At 42.7% G+C, this 21663-nt stretch overlaps 4 protein-coding genes across 7 annotated transcripts in view; 2 read left to right on the plus strand and 2 right to left on the minus strand.

Moving 5' to 3' along the window:
• Positions 1-28: 28 nt before the first annotated feature.
• On the minus strand, positions 29-3609 carry LOC143902530 (G patch domain-containing protein 1 homolog). The gene is made up of 3 exons (XM_077415517.1): positions 3326-3609; positions 2873-3245; positions 29-2685 (listed from the first exon to the last, which is right to left on the minus strand). The coding sequence occupies exons 1-3, from the start codon at positions 3387-3389 to the stop codon at positions 303-305; spliced, it is 2820 nt and encodes a 939-aa protein (XP_077271643.1). The 5' UTR covers positions 3390-3609; the 3' UTR covers positions 29-302.
• Positions 3610-3711: 102 nt separating this feature from the next.
• Positions 3712-8226, plus strand: Coq9 (ubiquinone biosynthesis protein COQ9, mitochondrial). Of its 3 annotated transcripts, XM_077415519.1 has the most exons (5): positions 3759-4100; positions 6582-6776; positions 7335-7678; positions 7770-7988; positions 8101-8226. In XM_077415519.1, exons 1-5 carry the CDS (start codon positions 4049-4051, stop codon positions 8125-8127), a joined length of 837 nt encoding a protein of 278 aa, XP_077271645.1. In that variant the 5' UTR covers positions 3759-4048; the 3' UTR covers positions 8128-8226. The 3 variants fall into 3 exon arrangements, 1 of the variants encoding a protein (XP_077271645.1); XR_013258396.1 differs by lacking the exons at positions 7335-7678; positions 7770-7988; positions 8101-8226 and adding an exon at positions 4573-6384 and having other exon boundaries at positions 3712-4472; positions 6607-6751; XR_013258395.1 differs by lacking the exons at positions 7335-7678; positions 7770-7988; positions 8101-8226 and adding an exon at positions 4573-6384 and having other exon boundaries at positions 3713-4472; positions 6582-6751.
• A 33-nt stretch (positions 8227-8259) lies between these two features.
• Positions 8260-10590, minus strand: LOC143902533 (uncharacterized). Its single transcript, XM_077415521.1, has 3 exons — positions 10203-10590; positions 9488-10038; positions 8260-9410 (listed from the first exon to the last, which is right to left on the minus strand). The coding sequence occupies exons 1-3, from the start codon at positions 10479-10481 to the stop codon at positions 9044-9046; spliced, it is 1197 nt and encodes a 398-aa protein (XP_077271647.1). The 5' UTR covers positions 10482-10590; the 3' UTR covers positions 8260-9043.
• Positions 10591-13255: 2665 nt separating this feature from the next.
• The window catches only part of LOC143902529 (uncharacterized), a 183706-nt gene continuing 175298 nt past the window's right edge, over positions 13256-21663 (plus strand). The window contains exon 1 of one of the 2 annotated variants that reach the window (XM_077415515.1): positions 13256-14339. In XM_077415515.1, the coding sequence (XP_077271641.1) occupies positions 14142-14339 (198 nt within the window). In that variant the 5' untranslated portion in view covers positions 13256-14141. The remainder of the gene's footprint in view (positions 14340-21663) is intronic. The other variant, XM_077415514.1, reaches the window with a different exon arrangement.

Below are 21663 nucleotides of genomic sequence, written 5' to 3' on the forward strand. Positions count from 1 at the left end.
AATACCTTGTATCAGATTGCAAATCGTGTTAGATTCGTTAACATGCTCAGAACTGTATAGATCACAGTTCAAACATTATATATTTTCAGTCTATGTTACAGATGTACATATATGCGTCGCCAAGTAAGCGCATAAACATTAATAAATATATGGAACAGTTTTAGTTGAGTATGAAGTACGAAGCATTTCGAACATCCTTATATACAATTGTGTTGTGCACTTTGACAGGTATTTCCATCGCGCGATTATAAATCGATTTATCATTTATATCACTTGAATTCCCAAGAGAAAATAGGGAGAAATCAACGTTTCGAACGTTTCTCTTTCTTAGACTTCTTCTTGCGTTTAGGGCTTTTATGTTCCTTATGCTTGTGTTTCTTCTTCGATTTTTTCACTTTGTCTCGTTCAACCCATTTTCCGCCGAGTTTCGAATCCTCCGTAGTTTTCGACACGACGACGCTTCGAAATACTGGTTTCAGTTGTTTGGCGTTATCAGCTTCTGTCGTCGTTACAGCGTTGTCCCGTTTCAACAATCTCTGAGGCAGAACCGGACCATACATATCTGGCAGTACTGCAATCTCTGCGTCATCAATTACATCGTTATGATCCGTGGCATCGTTCCGCGATTCACCGGTAATTGGCAAACTAGTTTCCGAGATTTTACAAGTCGTACTTTCATCATTGACGCATTTCGGTTGCGTCACCAAGCTGTCGAGATCCAATTTCGCGAAGATACCTCGCGGTGGCGATGTGTTGCGTTGCGCATTTAGCTCTTTCGGATCTTTCCCGATCAAAATCGACTTGACAGTCTCGCTGTCAACATTATCCTCCGTCTCGCTATCGGAATCTTCGCTGCTGCTGAGGAAAATCGCTTTGAATAGATCCTTCTTTTCTTCTGATTGATCTTTAAGCACAGATACCGGCTCGGAATCTATTTCTTTTTTCTCTTCTATTCCTGTTTTATCTTCTAAATTATCTCTCACATCCTGTTTGGCATCTTTCGACGTTGCGGAAGCAATACCTTTGCCGAAAACTTTCTCGTAGGAAGCTTCGAAGATTTTAAATTTCTCAGAGATGGGTTCTGAAGGTTGGTAGATGTTAGATGGAATATTATTGGAACCAGTGTTGAAAATCGTTTCGTTTATATTTTCTTCCGTTTTCTCCTTCGATCGGGTAACTTCTTCCACCCGTGTCTCAACCGTATCCGTAGCTTTCGTGAATTTCGATGAACTACACCAATCCAAAGAATCAAAAATGGAGAATCTCGCCGATTTCCGATCCGTTGCAATTGTCGCACAGCCAACTTTTGGTTCGGGAATATTGAATCTCTTGCAAACGATACTCGCCGGTTTCCATTCGCTTCGCTGTCGCGTAAGTTTGCCAAACATTTTCAATCTCACCGCTTCCTTTGCGTCCTTTTCCGGATCCATTCTGTCCGTCGTACGATCAGCGCTATGTACAAACTTGTCTGCCATATAATTATTCGACTGCTCCAGTTTTGTCGCTTGCTCGAATTCCTCGCGTTCTCGCTCTCTCTCCCAATCGGTCATAGAAAGTGGTTGAATACTTTCGAACTTGTCCTTCTCACCGTTCTTCGAGAAGATAAGATACTGTTCGAATCGTTTCTGTTTATCCGGATTAGACAAGAACAATTTGCTAGTTTCACTCTTCCCCAAGGAATCGCTTTCCGTCGATTTTTCTACGTTTGATTGCGCAGATGTCGACAAAGATTCTTTAAAATCTTCCAACTTCTTTAAACTACCTGTATCGTCCGGTCTCGAACCGACAATGGCGCCTTTGACAAAGTTTTGCACGTTCAATTTATCCAACCAAGAGTTACCTGTCGTCTTCCGCTGACTCTCCAATTTTTCTCTCTCCTCCGTTTGTCGTTTACCATGTAAATTCAAGGTTTTTGAAATAATATTAGCGGCAACGGATGTACTTGAAGAAGCCAGTGGTTTCTTGGAACGTTCATCGGAGTCTTCTAAAATCCGCGCTCTATCTATGGCATTCAATGGCTCCTTACGTTTATTATCTACCGGAGCTGCAATCGGCGGATAAAATCTGCTTTTCCTAACAGCGTGCACTGGTGCAAAATCCTTCGGTAATTCTGGAGGTTTAAAGACTCTCTTGCTCTCTAGTCTCTCCTTCGCACGGATAAAACCCTCAAGGCAATCGGTTTGGGAGCTACTCGAGCCCTCTTGGGACCACCTCGTCTTATCGTTGGTCTTACGTTCGGGACCTAAAGTGAAGTCATAACGCGACATGTCTTCTCTCTCGTATATATCCTCATCGTCAGCTTCAAAAGCACCAACTCCGAACGCTTGTCCGTGAATCGACAATTTTTTGTTTTTATCCTTAACGCAAAATGCCGGGGTATCAAAAAGATTGATATGACTGGAAAGTACTTTCCGCCTGTCCAGACCCGAATAACCAATGCCAAAATAATTGTCCTTTGGCTTGCATCTGAATGGCTCATAATCGTCAGGTGCAAAAGTAATATTGGTAGAGTCGTCGTCGGAATCCTCAGAATTGCTCCCTACCATTTCGTGATTATCCCGCCCTAATCTTAATTTCTCATTACGTAGCTTTATCTTCTGCTTTTCTTTTTTCGTCAGTCTGGAGCCCACACCTTGGCCAGGTTTCCAACCCATTTTCTTGAGCAGGATGATACCCACTGTTTCTCTGCAATTACAAGTAATATGAAAATTAATATAACTTTAAATCTAAATGGAGCACAAATCGAGCACATTGGCAAATAATTAATACATTGCTCCATTTGATTCTTTTTCAGACAAAAACATGCCGTCAACAATTTCAATTTCAAAGTAGCACAGATTAAATGACATTATAAATTTTTGCAAATACTAACTTGACAGGTTTTAGAAGCTCTTTTAAGATGGGAGTGCCAGGAATAGGTCCTTCTTGACTTATCCTCTCCCTCTTCTTTCCTCTCTGTCCATGATCGGCATAATCGCTGGTAGCTCGAATACCTTTAGGAGCAATCCCGAACAGACCGGTGTCCTCCTCGTCCATAAAGTCCTCCGGTCGCTGAAGGACATTATCCGCCTTGCTACTCCTGGAAGACTTGAACCGTTGCGGTCTCCATCCATCGCGAGTACCGACAGTGTTGAAATATCCCGCTGAGAAACCGCCTGTAAACGCCCCGTGAAACCTACGTCTACCTTGGGCGTCGCAGGCAAATTGATCCTCGATCGTAACGGGCTTCTTTCGCGGGATGTTCTCTGCAAGATTTAAAACTTTTTGACATAACGCAATGCAAAGGATATACTTTTAGGCACGGTACTTTACCCCGTTTGCGTACCTTCGTCCAAGGGATCAAGAGGAACGCCGAACGTCGCGTAATTCTCCTCGTCTGAATCGCCCATTTCGAGAGGAATCAAATATCCCCGGCGTAATCTTCTCGTTTGATTTAATCGAGCGTGACGAGGTCTCTTCAGCTGTTAAATTGCCGTTAAAATCGCTGTCGCGCGGAGCGCGTTTGAGGTTAAGAGAGAGACACGCGTATACAAAACTCAGCACTCTCGTGAGCACGCGAGTGCACGCGAGTCTATCGCGGTTCATTGGTCGCGACGGTAAATCGCGATCAAACGCAGCCAATCCACGCTACGCGCTCAGTCGGGACAAAAGGAGCAAAGATATCTGTTCTCTAATTGGTCCAGTCGGTCCAGTCCCACGCGATCCCTATGCCCTGCCATGCATCACGCATGCTTTTTAATTTGCGAATGTTAGGTTAAGTTTGTGTCCAACATTTTGTTGATTTCGCGAAAAACATAATTAACGCTTGACACGCGAAGTCCATGTTATTGCACGCATCCGCGCGAACAACGCGTCCTTATTTCCGTGTCTCAAAACCGCCGCGGCGCAACCGCCAAACGCAGAGCCAAACGTGGTCGCTTCGCGAAATTCTTATCGCGCCTCGAGAACAGTAACATGCACGAATTGTACGATACGCTGGAAAATCCTTAGCAGTCGCGCAGTAGGAAAAAATAGGAACTCGAGACTGGGACACTCGGCACTCGGCGATATGGCGATGATTAATTCATTCCGCTCGGCGCGGAGCAGACTTGCAGTAGCCGGTAAGCGAATTGTTGGCGACGGCGACTCGTGCCGACACTGCCGACGGCCAAGCTTGTCACGTCCCTCCCACGAATTCTTTCCATTCCAGAGAGTTTTTCTCTAGAATTTTCGTATCGCTCTCGATCTTACGTGACCGTCGTTAGATTCCATTCCGTGAACGCCCTTTCGCGTGAAAAATAGAAGGGTTCGTCATTTTTCGCGTAACGTACGCTCCATTTCGCGAAGACGTAACCTCGCGGCTCGCACGAAGTCGTGCTCGGATGTTTATTTCTCAGGAATGAAAACAGGGGAAACGCGCATCTGCGTCAGTATTTCTTTGACGAAAAGTTCGCAAACAAAGAAGAAAGTACCTGATATTGTCACATAAAAAGGTAAATACATATATTACGTATAGAAGGTACGGAATATAGAAATGTATTTTTCGAAGAATAATTTTATCTGCATTTTTTTATGTTTCCATTGTTGCGTCAGCTTCGTGAGATGGCCAATACGACGACGCAATTCGTCAATCGGATCACCAATTTTCTGGACGAGTGTAACGCCGAGAAAGCTATAGAGCTTTTAAAGGCGGATTCCTCGGTCACCGAAGAAGGCTTGGGCCGTGTTATGTCCGTCGTTGTCTTGAATCTCACGAGCTCCGTATTACAACGCAAGAAAGCGGCGTTTGAATGCTCTTCAAACGTATTGATGTTCATAGCTGAGAATTGCGATCCCAAGATAACCATACTGGAGTTCCTAAAACATATACCGCACACGGGCAACCATGTGAATTTCTGTGCTATTTTGAATACGATGCGTTCTTGCGTAACGAGGATAGAGAACAAGGGCAAAGTCATCGATTGGTGCTTGGAGCGATTTCAGACGTATATCTTGAATCTATCACTGCCAGATAAAGTTGACGATCCGGAAGCAGCTAGCGATGGAATTATACATACGTATAAAGCAGTCGTGGTGTTTCTAGAGCCGTTGGTGGAAGAGGCGATAGATATAAACTCTAAGCAGGAGGAAGGATCTGTATTGGGGGACTACCTCTTGAGCTTTTTTATTTTTCTGTGCGGGAAACCCTTCTGCTGCTTGAACAAATACATCGGTGAAGAACCTGTCTGTAAAGAACTCGTGGATAACATAGTGACACGAGCGCTTCGTCTCACCGGAGATATATTATATTCCTTGGATACTGTTAGCCAACGTAAAAGACGACCTACTTACTTCAAAGCGCAATGTCGCGCGGCGCAGCGCGATCAGATCTGGACTCTTAACATATCGAATATGGCCTACGCCACGTTTTACTTTTATGTTATTACCAAAGAAAATTATTGGGTGAATGTACCGCAAGTATATAATTCTTATTACATCCTTGAAATGTGTGCATATTTGTTCGAAAAATTGCTCAGCAAAGATTGTTCAATCTCCAATGGATTAATTTTTATGGAACACGTTATAAAACGCATTTCACCTCGTTCCGTAGATTCTAAGGTGTTGGAACTAGATATATATGCAGAATTGTTTCAACCAATCACTAAAGTGATGATTTACTCTAATAACGATGAGCAACGGAAGAAGGCAGTACGCGTTTTCCAAGAATATATAGAGATATTTAACATGGAAGCTAGATATACTATTATTTTGCATTTGTACGAGATTGTTGAACATTCTGGCCTGCTGAGTTTCATCACTGGCATCTTTAAATCTTCTATCGTTCAATGTCTCGATTCAACTCCACGAAATCCCCAATTTCTCGGAAGAAATATGGAATTGTTATTGAAGAAGGTTTGCGATCTGCCACATGGAAGTTCGTCCGATATGGTGGAAATGTCGGACGAAATCATCGCTGCGCTGAACTTGCTGAGATTTTTATTTATCAGAGATAAGAACAATGAGACGGGTATTTGGAATATGGTAGATACGCTAAAAAATGATTATCTAAATCCGTTGAGAAAAGGGATAGATTTATGCAAAGCACATTGGAGAGTGAAGACAAAAGATTTGGAGCAACGGAAAAAGGATTTAGTTAAAGAAGAAGATTATAGCAAGCTAATGAAGGCTAATACGGAAGTTACGCTGACCGTTGGCGGTGAACAATTACCAGCTATGCCACTCTCTCAAAAAACTTGCATTTGTTATCAAGTGCTAAATGGTTTAGACGTGATGGAGAGCATCCTTATACGAGTTAACGAATGCATAAATATGAATGAAAAATTTACGCAAAAGTCTGACGAATGTACCGAGTAGAAGTAAAATCAACTATGAAAATGAAACTATGAAACATATTGCCATAAAATTGTAATTGTTTAAGATTTAATAAACACTTTTTCTAAATTGTATTTGTTTTACCAGTACATTACGTATGAGTGATAAGAATTATACTAAAATTATATTAACGTGAATTCTTATGTCTTATTCTTATATAACATATATATTTATGTATAAAATGCATATCTAATATAGATGATTTTAAAAGTAGATATTGATTTTATCAGGTTTTAGATGTTTATGGACTTCCAGGGCTTTGCTGGTCGATCAATCTGAAAATGATAATAGAAACGCAGAACCGCAACAATCTGTTCGCGATCAGAACGACGAAGAGTATGAGAAAAACATTAAGACAAAAATACTTGGTGCTTCTTTAAAATTTGTTCCTGATATGGGATGGAGCAAACGAGCTATCGGTGCTGGTAATTTGAACGATTATTTTTATATGCTGTCTCTTCTAATTCATTTTTATGCTGTCTTGAGAAATAGATGTAGTTTATGACAAAAAACCATTGAGCATTATGAAAAATAAAATGTAACTCGATTTACGTGTCCTATTAAAAATAGATTAATAAATTAAATCAAAGTTTTGACGGAAACGGGTTTGAAACGTGTTTTAAAAATAAAAATAAAAAAAAATTATATTTAATAACTTTTATACACGAGAGAGATTATCGTCTTGAAAATTATAAGCCAATGTTAATCAGCGTTCTATTACGAAATCGATCCTTTCGTGAAATTAATCGGTACATAAAAACTTTGTAGACGTGGACAATATCTGAAACATATTTTGTGACAAAAGTCTTTGAAAAAGTATATAAAAAATGTAGTTCGTATTTTAAATCGAACAGTTTTTTGGCAATATTATTTTTAAATGTATAAATTATATATAATTGTATTTCAAACTTTGTTACACCAAGTTTTATTAATTATTGTTTGTCCATATAAAAATGACGTAATTGGAAATTACGATGCCGAAGGTGCCGAGTCGGTTGGATATCCAGGCGTGATACACGGACTGTTTCCAAATGGTAGCGCGGCATTAGTGCTATATTTTTATTCTATGTGTAATCGGGAATTAAATCAAATCCTGGAGAAAGAAGCAACGGTCATCGAAACAGATTCCTCGAGTCCACGGAAGACGCCGGAGCAACAAGTTCGCGACGCCGTGGAAACACGGTTGAGAATGGTGATCCCTTACAAAAAAAACTGGCCGCAGGCAATGGCTATTATGACCCTACCACCGAACGTACCGACCGCTTTGGCAAATTTATTAACTTTAGTCGACGATATTTGTTATTACGCTGGCGATAGGTCTGTCGACGTACGTCGTATCGCTAATGTTTATCCGTTAGTACGAGAAACATATTGTTCGGATATGTGCTGTTTAAATAGAGTTATATTACTTTGATTAGATTAACTGGTATATCAGGAGAATGATACTGGCGACTATTTACAAATCCACTGAATTGTACATGCTGCAAGATAGAAGCGAAGACCACAAAGAAACTTGGCTGTTCTTAGAGAGACGCATACAGGATACTTTACAAGTACAAATGATGCTTTCCAGCTCAAACAAGCCAGACGAAGCTCTAAATCGTGTTACGGAGACTGCTACCGCTGTTTTTATAACGGTATAGTTATTTCCGGTCGATTATAAATAAAATTTTAAGCCATCTTTGATTTATATATATACATACTGTGTATATATATATATATATATATATAATTACCTTTCTGTTCCAGGCCCGTAATATACTTGGATTAAATTAACGAAAAAAGGAGATAGATTAATGAAAGAAGATTTAAAGAAAAGAATTTCTATAGATGTTTTCGAATAAATATAATTAAGACTTTTCTTAGTAAAATTAAGAGAGACGTTTATTTTATTTGGGAACCTTGAGAAAGGAAACATTAGCAGATATAGCTAATTTATTTTATACAGTAATATATTTTAACAAAATCTGTACAATAAAATAGGTCGTAAATCTATATTATCTCCGTACAAAATATAAAGATATAAATTGTTGATTACACAGAGCTATATCAACATTCTTTCAACAATAGATAAAAAAACAATGATTCGTTTACCCTGCATATTATCATAATTAAGTATAATCATCTGGAGTCATCTATATAAAAGTTTTGCTACTCTTCATATTCTGCTACTATAACACTATAAGATGGCAGAAAAAGTCAAATTCTTTACCTACGATAATTAACTTATAGAAATTTTATTGCAAATTTCTCCTAGGATTACATAACTTGTAATAAATATGGAATAGTCTCTTTTCGTTCAATAACGTAATATTTAAAAAAACAACGTTAATATTCAATTTTTATAATTTTTATCTGTTTTATATTTTTTTACGTTGAACAATGACGCGTCATGATTCGAGGAAAATATAATTGAAAACATTTTTACAAGGTATAACATGTACATATATATATATTATATTGATATATATATATATATATACCGAGGATAAAAAAATTTCTCATATATATTCTCATATATATGTGCGCGTGTACGTATATACATATAAGTATAGGTATTAGGTACACATACTTTTACTGCCATTTCATAAAAGTCTATTCTATACCACTCATTTTGTATTAATATGTATCTCGATAAAAATAATTTCATTATTAAACTCAACATTTTTTATTTTTTTATCTCCGTTAGATTTTAATAATGAGCTTCTTGAATATATCCCTTGATAGTTTTTGGCAAAGGCAACTTGTGTATATTATCTAATCTAATATACCGACGAATGACAAAACGACAAAGATATTGCAGACTCCTTACTTGGGTGAATCTGCTCACTGGTTTCGTTAATCTGACCGGGAACGACGGATATCCCGGATATTTTGGCCTCGAGTAACAAATTACGGCGGACTGGCTGAAGTTCATGGAGTGATTTATTAAAGCAGCCACCGAATTAAAGCCTTCGCTCTCGATGCTTTGATTGCAGAGCGAAAATAGGCCGCCGCTGTGCTCCATACGCGCATGCAGCATCTTTCCAGATGATTTGAAGCTGAGCGTTAGGACGTACCTACGGATGATCGTAGAACGTTAACATATATAAATATGAGGATAGAAAATCCTGCGTAACGTATTTGTTATACGCACCTGTCGTCCGACGAATCCCGAACCAGAAACGCACCATCTGGTTCAGATACGAGTTTGGCGTCAGCTTCGTCTCCCGATATGGGACCCCAATACCATCCATATTTACTTAGATTAAGCAGTTCTTTCGCGAGACTCGCTTTGACTTTACGTTCGTTGTTCAACGTTTCGTTTACACTGCCAGGGACTTGCGCTATCGCATTAGAAACTGCCGCCATTGTATTGGAATAGGTAGGTTGCATCAACGTTGCATCGTTGACAGTCGCAACGTCGCTCATCAATTTAGCTCGCCGTCTCGTAGGAACCGTACGAAGATTCGTGCCAGACGAACCGTATCGCGCGCCGATGTCAGCTATATTTCCTTCGATACCGCAGTGGGAATTTTCAAGTACGTCACCCAATCTGGCTTCGTACAAAAGTCTTCCGTCCGACAACGAGGCCTGCTCGTCATTTGAAAATTCTTGCTTCCGGCTTGAATCGAGAGATTCAACGACAGAGACAACATTGTTCCGCTTCGAGCCAGAGCAAGGGCTCGTCGTTTCCGTCTCTTTGCTCTGAAAAGGAACGATGATTTCTCTCTCAGACGAGACCACGAAGGCACATGGTCGTAAAGAAAAACAAAGAGCATCGCACACAGAAGCGGAAGAAGATTAAAAAAGAAATCTTGCTCCGGACAAAGAACCACGGAGAGGATAAAGAAACAGTAAAAAGAGCCTACCCTTTTCTTGGATTTGCACAGATTCTTCAGTAGCAGGTGCTTCTTGACATTGCACACGAAATCGAGGAACGACAGCTTGCTGCTCGACGGGCCTTTGAATCTGTGCTCCGTCGACCTGGCGTCGCTCGTCGGATCCTCCCGACGCCGACTGCCCTCGCATCGCCGAAGAAGCGTCGCGAGTTTCCCGCTCGTGTTTCCACGCCTGGATTTCCGTCGCGCGCCCGCTTGCTCGGCAGCGGTGCTCGCGGTCGACTCCGGGTCCCTGCTCCGATCCGTCATACTCGTGCGTGGTGCGCGGTAGGTGGTGGTGCTCGACGCGCTCGTCGCTCGAAGCCGGACCGAATTATTCCACCCGCCTGACGGCTGACCCGCGGCACTCGCACGCGCACGCGCCATCTACTTCACGCGGCTGGCGCCGCGGACTCCGGACTCTGGAGCAGATTACTCCGAACTTACCAAAAAATCCCGTCGGCGTCGGCCCGTCGCGCGGTCGGGCAGCCGGCAGCCGGCAGACACCGATGGAAGATGTCGCCCTTCTTGCCTTCTCGTCGATACGCCGCACGCCGCTCGGTACTCCGAGCACCCGACAGATCACACCTCCGTTAACTCGCCTCGCCTCTCGCCTCTCGCCTCTATAGCGTACGCCAGATTTATTCACATTCTACAACGACTATAACTTCGATTTGATTCCGATTAAAAAAATTAGATTAGGGACGATGGTTGAACGACGACGATAAGTTTTTCTTCGAATAAAATTCTGCTATTTAAATTAATCGCCGATCAAGTTAATTGGCCAAAGTCGCCCAAGCTTTTTCACTTTTTCAATATTTCTATATTATACATAATTTTTTCGAGAGTAATCTTTAGATTTGAGAGAAACAAGTTTGGAGATCGAATAAAGAAAATGTTAGAAATATACACTTGACCGATCAATGAGAATCGTAGGATTTTCCATTCATTTTCAGCATTGACAGCCATTTCTCGTATTTGTCGGAAAGATTTTTGGGGGGTATTCACATTTCCGTACGTTTATAACAGCGTATATCTCGTTCAGCATCTTCGACGAGGCCGTGCAAAGCTGCGCAAGGCCGCGCGCACTTCTCACACGTACGGACGACGAGAACTCGTAGAAGAAATCGTAGAAACGGCGGCGCGGCGGGATCAAGGGTGAAAGGTGCGAACGCGTCGCTTCCGCCAAGCTTCAATTTGCGTACAAATGCACGCCAAGATTCGGACTTTATTTCACGTTGAACAGCTACTTGACGGCGAAAGGAAAAACGTAGATCACAGCGGTCGATTTCACCAACCTTTCCTCGACGAGCGATCCTCTTGATCTTAACGAGCACGTGAAAATTCTACGGATGGCGAATTCATCGGAATCTTCAAAGCTTGAGGATAGTTAGGCGAACGCGGATTTACATACATATGCCTATAACTCAACACACGTTTTCGTCGAAAACTCAACGTCGCGAATCCTATATGTATATTTGCCGCGAACCAACGGATCGCAGCTTTTTAACCGGACAGATCTTCCATTCCACAGATTCCTTCCTGTCGCAGACTCTACGAACGTTTTCGCGGTTAAATGGAATATTCGTCGATGTCTTTTATTCGTGCCGCAGAGAATCGAATCACGATCGAGTTGCAGGAAAGCTGGTGGCCGATGCTCGTTTATAATATCAATAACGGCAGCAATATCTAACGATTAAATTGAAATGGGAAGGAAACGTGGGATATGCGCGTGCTGAAAATCAATTCCAACGTAAAGTTTGTCGTAGAAGGGTTGTTTTACACCTGGATATCGTTCTGGCACACTTATATCCGACGACATTGATTTTTAATAATATACACCCAAGTAGAACAGAAATGTCAATATGACGTCAAATTGATATCGTTTTGACATTTCTGTTCTCCAGCACGTTTTATTACATACGACGATGTTTTTATTATATTTTATCATACTGTTGCAACAAGAAATTAATTATTACACATTAAATTATTATCGAAGTCGTGAATATCTAAATACGAAATAGTCCCGAACAGGCAGGTATATTTACACGCGAGCTCGAGCGGCTCGAGCCTCGACGGATTTCGAACGGCAAATGGCGTTACGCAACCGATCGGGACGTACGTACGTATAATATGTACATACGTGCTGCGCGATCGGCGTAGAAATGCGCTTTCCAATAGGTTTTCGTGTTATTTATGGGCGAGGAAGGAAACGCATCGGCGACGCCGCGCGTCTTTAGAACGCTTCCGTCAACGACCGACGACGACCCGGCGACGGGCGACGGCGACGTCGCGCGGATCGCGGATATAAATCAATCGTTCCGCGAGTTCTCTCTTCTCTCGCGCGGGAAACAATGGGCTCTCGCCTGAAGAAACACCGGATGTCGCGATGCACCTCGCCTATTCGATATATCGCGTAAAAGCGCAGCGAAATTAATTGGTCTCTATCGCGTTTCGCAAAGTACCGTTCCTCGTTAAACGAAAATCGATTCGTTTTACGTGCTCTCGTGACAAAGTTAAGGCGCAGCCGTGTTATTTTTATATGACAAATTCGAATTGTCGAGCACGTTCATTTTTTCCCACCTTTCGCATCCAGAAACAGGTATATTGGAAATCAAAATAAGCTGGCTAATTATCGTTTCTTTTACTTTCGCTCTCTTTTCTAAAAACGAGCGCTGAGAGGAAGGAAAGAGCGAAAAATACCAAGTACGCGCGGCAAGTGCGAGCGAACGATCTTCAATCGATCCTAATCCAATGGAGAAAACTAAAGATTAATTTTGCAATTTTTCATTTTTACAAGCTAACGCCGTATTGACGGTTGGAGACGTAAAACGGTTTAACGGTCTGAAGTTGTCGCGTTCCGTAACATCGTACCTACGTCGTACGCGGATGCACGGTGTCGCGCGTCGCGCAGCGATAAATTAGTCGCGTTCGCCGTTCGCGTCCGCGTCGCGGGGGTCGCGCGCGCAGCGCGCACCCGTTACATCGTCAGTCATCAGTCTCGAACGTTTGGACTTGGTCGCTGGTCGTCGCGCGGCGCTAATCTCCCGCGGGGACAGTGGACACGTTTTGTTTACCAACCAACGGCGCAACGCTAGGCGAGGTGAGGCGCGGGGCGCGGCGCGGTGGTTAGTCGGCGGTGTGCTGTGCGGCGGCCGGCTCGGCGCGACGCGGCGGCGGAGGACCGCGTGGTAGGAGGCTGCCGCGATTCAATTTCAGTCGAAGCGCGTCAGGCAGACCGAGCGCGCGCCAGGGCGTTGAGAACGAGTCGGCGGGCGCGCGCTCTCTTTTCCGCGCGCGCCTCGATTTTTCGAATCCTCGACGAAGGGAGAGAGGAGAACGCCTGTTCGGGCCTCCGCACGGCGCACGAACGTAGCTACGCGTGGCTGCGCGCCCTCGTCCCCTCCCCTCTATACCCCGTCCGGTCCACCGGCCACCGCGTACCGCGTCCACTCGGCACTCGCCGCGAGGGAGGCTCGCGCGCGCGAGTGTACCTCCGGCCTCCGGCTCCGGCATCCGGTCGGTTTTTACGTCGCGGCGCCGCGACGTCGCGAGATTCGATTCGAGACCGTCGCGTCGTCCGGGTCCGGGACACCCCGTCGCGAGTCGCGAGTCGATTTTGAAACCGGCGCCAAATGCAAATGGCGGCGGTAGCTCCGAAACGTCGGAGTCCTCGCCGGCTCGCGCGGATTGCGGACAGTGCGGACGAGTGATCAGCGCGATCGGTGCGATATCGGTGAACCGTGAACCGTGAGGGGAAATCTCGAAACTCGAATGGTTCGGAGATGTACGAGGACGCGACGCGACGCTCGTCGGAATAATCGCGCGACCGCAACGATCTACCGCGGCGCGACGCCGGTGTCGTCACCGTGAGCCGATGAGGAAGGAGAGGTCCGACCGCGGCGCGACGACGAAGGATCCCGATCGAGAATGGAATTCGGGAGCTACAAGGGCACCGGCACCGGACCACGCGTCAGGCTGCGCCGACGCGCGGAATTGGGCAGACGGCTCACCAGGAGGCTGTCCCTCGTCGCGAAAATGCCGGCTGCGATTCTCAGCAGGGCGAACCCGCCGGAGCCGAGGCCGGTCGAGATCACGGCGATCGCGCCTGACAAGACGCAGCTCGCGGTAAGTGGAGCGCCTCGGGCTATAGTGCCTCGCCCCCCGGACGAGTCAACCTCACTCGTACGCGAGGAGTTTGGCGCAGAAACGGTGAGGTCGATATAATGCGTTATTAGGCGCGATGTAAATTGCAAACTGTCTTGTGAGTAAAACAAATAGGAAACTTATATTTTCGTCGGTAAACGCGTTGCACGACGTATACTTTTACTCTGCTCGATTCGACTGACGTCGTGATTATTAAATACGTCGTAATTAATAAATTTGACCACGTAGGTCGAGAGTAAAAGTGTCATTCGTGTCTCGTGAGTCTTCGCATATAAATGTGTAAAATACAGCCCACTGGATATTCACGAGGATCGAAACAATTTTTACAGCCGCATTCGGTACGATATGACGAGAATAAGTCTTCGACCTCGAGCGTTTCGCTCTTCGCGAATAGCGTGAAAGTGCTTCCGCGGCGTAAATTTGAATCGGGAAGCCGCGGCGCAAATTCCAAGGTAGAAATCGAAACGGACTTTGGCGATTAACGTACAGCGGCGCGTACACCTCGAAGATAAGTGTTACCCTTCGGTATTTAATGTTAACTCCGTAGGGAAATTCTCCGCGCGTGTCTCGTTCTCGTGTCTCGCGGTCCGTTGATCGGTTTCAAAATCATGTTGATATAATCGACGCGATTGAGCTTCGGACGTAGAGATGAAAATGTGCGTCGATAGTTAAATATTTGGCGAGAGAGAGAGAAAGGCTGCAAGCGCGAAGAGCGAGAGTCCGAGTTGGCGTCGATTATAATCATCTCTAACGACGAATGTCGCGTAAACGTGCTGATCTGAAGGAAGGAAAACGTAAAAAAAGATTCGCGTATTCTCACGGCTCTTCCCCCCGGAGTGAATCGGGCGGACGTGTTTCGCGTGACGCGGATAAAAGGAGCTGTGGGAGCACCGCGGATGCGCGCGAATTAATGCGCGGCGCGTAACGTCGTTTTCACGCTTGCTCTTTCGCGCGGTGCACGCGAGGAAGCGGTTGGTATCCAGGTGCCATCGCTGATGCCGTCGCGTCGCGAGGAGGGAAATAAATCTCCAGCCTCCCGATACGCGTCGGCTTTCGGCTTCCCTCGCTCGCGTTTCCGCCGCGATCGCGGTGCGATGAAGGAAGTGCCGGATACACGCTCGATCGCGCGCGGCGAAGGAAGCGGCGTCGGCGTGTACGTAAAAGTACGTACGCGCGTATATCGCGTCGTTCGCTGAACCCTGACGTCTTTCGCGCGTAATCGGTCGTGAGAAGGAAAGCGCGATCGATGACCGGCTGCTTTCTATCCGCGCGCCGAGTGACGAACGACCTGTCTCTCTCTCTCTTTCTCTCTTTTTTATATAGGTATTTTTTTCTTTTTTCCATCGCGATCCGTCTCGTTCTCGGATCTTGAACTGGGTCGGCGATTCTGCGTGGGTCGGTGTAAATCTAATATTCGAGTTTACGACGCACATAAATGCGCGTTGTCGACAAGCGCGTTGATTATTGCAGTCGCGATTGTGCGGCGACTTTTTAGATAATATAAAAATATTCCGAAATAGTTTTAAAAATTTAAATAAAACAACTGGAACAGCGTCATATATGTATTCCTAACTCTTTCGAGAGTCTAATAATTTTATAGATATTATTTTTTAAAATTTACGTTTAGCTATATTACCTACTATAGCGTTGCTCGCGGAGACTTTCGTGAACAAGTCATTTTTTTTTAAGAAGGTCATCGAAGATAATTTGCAACGCGATATCAAACAAATTGCGACACGCGGAACACGTCGAACGCTAATTTAGATCACCTTGCAATAATTAACACGTTTGGTGGTGCGGTCGTAATAAAAATAATCGAGAGACGAGTTAACGGTATCAACTATATCCCCGGGTTTACTTAAAGTAGAGATTGCCCGTTTCGCAATTTACTCGTAACTCGAAACGTACGGATAATTGCGACGCGGCTAACGCGCCGACGCATTCGAGCAAAAGAGTAAAAATCCGCGGTCAGTTAAACGCCGATATTCAACCACGGAGGGTTAAAGGAGATTCTATACGCCGCGCCGCGCGCACGTCCGTTTGTGTGTGACGCGAAACGGTAATCGCCAAAATTATCGCTAATACCGCGGAGACCGTTGTGCCGACGAGCCTTTAGCGAGATCTCTCGACGCGCGCGTGATAAGTGGTACGTGTGATTTGCGTCCCAATTACTTACGCCCGAGGCCCGATAACGTCTATGTCTGCGTATGTGCGGGTTGCCCGCAGAAAATAATTCGTAATGATTTCTCACTGTTTTCTTTATCATCAGCTGAATCGTATCGTTAAGATTTTCCTATCTCAGGATGTGCGCGTATCTGGCAAATTAATACTTTTCTATTTTTTCTATTCCATCGAAGGGATATTGTACTCGAGTTGGCAATTCGAGTCTTTGATTGACATATGAGTAGAATTACTAATAGTTTGACAATTTAAAAAAAAATTGTGTTGGATCTTTTAGAGAGATTTAACGTATCGAGTTTGATACGTTGGAAACGTACTACTTTTTTGTGCAACAAAATTGAAAGTACCAAAAGATACTTCTCTTAACGAGCGCGCGTGGTTTTCAATCCGTATATATCTAAAGTTTTGTTGCGCGAGAATGCCAACCGAGACGAAATCTCGTGCCGTCCTTGATGGCGAGCGAGGGCGAGACGTACTCGTAAATTTCCGTCCGATCTTCGCAACTATCTCTGCGAAAGTATTTCAAGTATCCTGAAATATTGGTACATAAAATGCAAGGGCGTTCGATGTTTCCGCAGCTCCCTAATATCTAGTTGCGTCGTAGTGACGGAAAAGCCATTACCGATGAATTATATACCGCATAAACGGTGTCGCGTGCGTGTAACGAGACGCGTGAGATACCTCGATGTATTACGATAATCCGTCTAAGATATAGCGGAGATTTATTTTTTAAACAGATCTGCGCACACACATAGGTACATATGTGTATATTGCTTGATGTATATAAATTCTTGAATTTTTGCGCTTACTCCGCATACGATTCTCCTTCGCGAATAAATTACATTTATCTTCCATAAGTTTTTATAAATTTTTGCATAATATAAACGTAGACTCTATAGACTGGTAGACCGACCGCGTACAGTTCGATGAAAGTACACGGCTGAAGTCTGTACAAATGCGGGTATTCCGTAGTGCGACGTAAGGTGTTTTTATATCGGTCATAAATATCGTAGGAGGAAGAGGGGATATCGCGCGTCCTTCGCAAGTATTATTTTTTCGGCTAATCGACATGCGAGGAATATTTAAAGGTTATTGACTCATCGACTGGCGAACGCGAAATTTACTTTCGACTCTCGAGCGAAGCAGCTGTGTTAATCATCTTTTCTTAGTCATGTCGTGCCGATTATGTCCTCGATTTTTTTACCGTCTAATTCAAAATAGTCATTATTAGTTACGGTAGAACATTTTTTTATATGTATATAAAAATTTTAGTTAATTTTTTTTCAAAAATTGTTGCTTTAGCGATACAATCTTGAATGTAAATTTGTATGTACTTAAACTTTTAATATCTTTGGATTTTAATTAAAGTGAATTAAATATCAGCGAGTTTAAATTGCTAATCTGCTTTTTTACGTTCTTATATTGCATACATGGATCAGTGAAACTGTAATATATCATACGGGCGACTCTTGCTCGGCGTACTTACGCAAGTTATTGCGATAATAAAATTCTCATCTTCAATACGTAGGTATATATGTTCGACAGTCTCTGAGAGAGATACGAGTTTTATTCTAGTTATTATGGTCGTTCTTAAACGGGAAATTGAAAACAACTCGTCATTGTATGGCGTCCTTTTTAGCAGTTAGAAAAGGTTAACAGGATAATGGTCGTTTATAGAGCTGAAGATGGAGAAAGTGATGTTTGTGATAGTGGCGTTTATAGTGCCGCGATTAGAATGTTCGGAGGTTGGTGCTAGTTATGCTCGTTACATACATACCTGTTTATTAGCCCGTACACGTATCTATATGCAAGTAGGAAACGGCATGGCGCAAGTATTTTCACTCGATTCACGATTAATATCGTATTATTTCGTTCGCACTGACAAGTAAATTACGCCCGACGTGGTAAAAGCTTACCAGTTATTAGCTAAGGTTAGATGAATTACTCATGTGTAGTGTCGTTCTATCTTAAATAATATATACTCTCGAGAGAGCACCGTCTAATATTGGCATTAATATCATATTATTAAAGACGCGATTAAATTTCCATTTACGAAAAGCATTTCTCGTAGAGCATAATATTTCTCTCTTTTTGGCTGTATTGTAATTTATGTGAAATTCCGTAGCTACACACAAGCATTTGCGCAGATAAATAAATAAACTTTATATGTAAGTCGAATATGGATATTTAATCGCTTAAAATTAGACGAATTAAGTTTAATGAATAAGATTATAGAAAATATATATATGAAATTTTTCATATAAACTTTAAGTATATAAGTATTATGGTAATTTTTTAATCATACGTGCTTATTCGAGCATATGCGGAGCAAGATTTGAGCAACATCTAATTGTAAGTGAGGTTTTAGACTCATTCACCGCATATGTAAATTGTACGATTGTTCGTTCGATCTCCCGATATGAATGGCCGGAGGAGATAATTCGTATTGTGAACAGGAGAAAGCGATACTGGAATTAGATCTTCATCCACGTTTATCGCGGTACGATTAGGCCGCGCTGTTGTTCCAGTTATGTTTACCTATGCTTCGTGGAGTCTCGTCGGTTCGTCACGCACCTATCAATTACTACGTACGCATCTTTGCGTTCTTGCGTATTAATCTCTAGATCGACTTTCGTTACAGGCTGAGTCAAATGAGCTGAGATAAAGAACATTGCTGGAACGAGGCGCGATGATACATATCAATATTGGGTTTCTTGGGGGGGAAAGAAAATGGTATATCATTACTCAGTCAATTTCATCAGTGAGTCAGTAAAATTGAGTAATTTCACGCGTCAGAAAATTTTGCAGAAAACAATTTTATTGGTAAGCCTCATTTGATTCGTTTTTTTTTTCATTAGCTTTCCAAAAATTATTTATTTTTAATGAAATATCCTAATAATTATCTAAAATAGAATTAAAATATACGCATGTGGCTTTTAACTTTTGTAGAATGACGAAATAACGTGAGCTTTTACAATGTCATTGCTATTCGATAGAGTATCTTTTGCTGATCTTTTTGCGTTCATCTTTTATCTAATTTACTATCAATTAGCATTCCATCATTAGCATGAAACTCTTCTCTTTAATAAATAGTATCTTTCCACGAGAAGACTATGTTTGCTAAAAATATTATGACCTACGTCATAATGCTTTTAGGATGCTATATTTTTTCTGGGAGTTGACATTGAACAAGGACACTGCTCATTATCTGCCGAAATTCCAGCTGACCGTCCGTTTTACTGGGAGCCGTGGGTCGAAATTTATAGCGGATGTCTTGTCGAGATATCGGTAGTCGTTGATTATGAGAGCTAATAAAGGTGATCCTGTTCGGACATTTTTCCAGAAAATTGTCCTATTATTAGGAAGCAGATAACGCGTAAGCCGCGGCTGTAAAATAAGTCGCTGATTCGCGATGCTTTTTTTTCGGAAGGTTGGCCCTTCCGATCTTTGTGCGCTATATTCGTTTGTGCGTGTCGCGCGTGCTCCCAATGTCCCGTAATTACGCACGCGGCGGCGATTCGAGAAATGCTGCTCGTAAGTGGTTCGGAGTGCGAACGTGGCGGATAATGACGTACGATAAATTTCGATTTCGCCGAACGCCGCGACTCCGGATCTTAGAAATTCCTCGCGCTTTGCAATACTCGCGCGGTCTTATTGTTAGTTAATAACTTCGTCGCGCTGTTGCGATTTTTAACGGGCTCTTAGGCAAGCGCGTTCCGATATTTCCCAGCAATTTTGGCAGGAAAAGTAGGACACCGCTAGAAAGAGGCAATGTACCGCATGTATTTCCGTATACATGCTCTTGTGTGCGCACGTGTTACTAAATCGAAAAAAAAAATGAAGAAAAATTTTCAGGAAGTAATTTACGGTTCTGAAGGTGGCGAAGCTTTCACCGCGCGGACTTACATCACGCTTGGAGAAGGCGACGAGCGATAACAGGCTCAATAAAATTACTTCAAGTTTTTTTTCAGTCTGAATTTTCAGATCATGTTATTTTTCAAGGATGACGGTCGTCATCCCTGAAGTTTTGTTGCTCTGTGCGTAATAATCAGTTTCGTGTTTCGATTTCACTTTTCAAGAATCACACTCAAGTCGCAAAGATCAGTTTATAGTTTATAGTTAAAAGTTTACGTACATATATAAATAATTTGTTTAAATATTATAATATTGATATAAAAATTGTGTATTCCATTTTGCGATATGAGATTTAATAATAATTACACAACGTATATATATCTTTTCTTAACGGAATATCTGCGAGATAAGTTCAAAATTCTAAAAATATTCATTGCAATGCGAGATATACATATTATACGTATATCGAGCACCGAACAGACTTTTGTTAAGCGTAGTAAACCACTCTCTGCAATAATACCCATTAACTCACTTCCTATTCATTTGTTTCCAATTGGCACAGACAATGAGGCGATTGATTCTCGAAGGCTTTTTTCCGCATTTGCGTGACGGAGATTTTTATCTTCTCGTGAGAGTAGTCCTCGAAGACAGCAAACATACGCTTGGATAGTTTATGTGCGCAACACGCGGTACGTACTCGTTACACGCGACAGCGCGTGCATACGCGACACCTTGTATCTACGCACGTTATCCATCGCCATAGTGACAGGTCTAATTTGTTGATTGAAATTTAGAAGTACTTGTCAATCACTAAAATCAAAATCTGACGGATTGTCGATAATATCCTTCAATCGATAATTTAATTATACACTTTATGAATGAATGACGTTTAAAATAGTATGAAAAGCAAGTCTAAGCAAGATCTTTATTTTGTAAAAGTTTGCGATTGTTTTTTAATAAACTGTGAGGCAATTTTATCTGTAAAAGTAAAGTTACCCTGAATATTTTCTTAGAATAGAAGTTAGGTACTCTTTATAGAGAGACGTGCTTACGCGAACGTTCCTATTGTCGTACTCTGGAAAGTTATACCAAAGATACGTCGCCGCGCATATACTGCGCCAAACAGATATAAGTATCTACAGAGAAGCAAGGATAAAAACGTTACGTAAAAGCCACACACCCGGACTCGTTCACCGCATCTCCTCCCGATCGGCCGCAAATACGCCTATCGTTTTCTGTATACCTTTCC

Source organism: Temnothorax americanus, unplaced genomic scaffold, assembly GCF_048541705.1.
Source record: "Temnothorax americanus isolate GAGA-0224 unplaced genomic scaffold, ASM4854170v1 Scaffold4, whole genome shotgun sequence".
NCBI classification, from domain to species: Eukaryota; Metazoa; Arthropoda; class Insecta; order Hymenoptera; family Formicidae; genus Temnothorax; species Temnothorax americanus.

What these genes read in the sequence shown, in the direction of transcription:
- LOC143902530 (XM_077415517.1), bottom strand. Translation starts at nt 3,389, where the DNA reads ATGGGCGATTCAGACGAGGAGAATTACGCGACGTTCGGCGTTCCTCTT. An exon ending in TCTTGATCCCTTGGACGAAG is followed by an intron (nt 3,246 to 3,325) that starts GTACGCAAACGG and finishes TAAATCTTGCAG; the next exon opens with AGAACATCCCGCGAAAGAAG. An exon ending in GAGCTTCTAAAACCTGTCAA is followed by an intron (nt 2,686 to 2,872) that starts GTTAGTATTTGC and finishes TTGTAATTGCAG; the next exon opens with AGAAACAGTGGGTATCATCC.
- Coq9 (XM_077415519.1), top strand. Translation starts at nt 4,049, where the DNA reads ATGGCGATGATTAATTCATTCCGCTCGGCGCGGAGCAGACTTGCAGTA. An exon ending in GAGCAGACTTGCAGTAGCCG is followed by an intron (nt 4,101 to 6,581) that starts GTAAGCGAATTG and finishes TGATTTTATCAG; the next exon opens with GTTTTAGATGTTTATGGACT. An exon ending in CAAACGAGCTATCGGTGCTG is followed by an intron (nt 6,777 to 7,334) that starts GTAATTTGAACG and finishes ACGATGCCGAAG; the next exon opens with GTGCCGAGTCGGTTGGATAT.
- LOC143902533 (XM_077415521.1), bottom strand. Translation starts at nt 10,481, where the DNA reads ATGACGGATCGGAGCAGGGACCCGGAGTCGACCGCGAGCACCGCTGCC. An exon ending in TGTGCAAATCCAAGAAAAGG is followed by an intron (nt 10,039 to 10,202) that starts GTAGGCTCTTTT and finishes GTTCCTTTTCAG; the next exon opens with AGCAAAGAGACGGAAACGAC. An exon ending in CGGGATTCGTCGGACGACAG is followed by an intron (nt 9,411 to 9,487) that starts GTGCGTATAACA and finishes GATCATCCGTAG; the next exon opens with GTACGTCCTAACGCTCAGCT.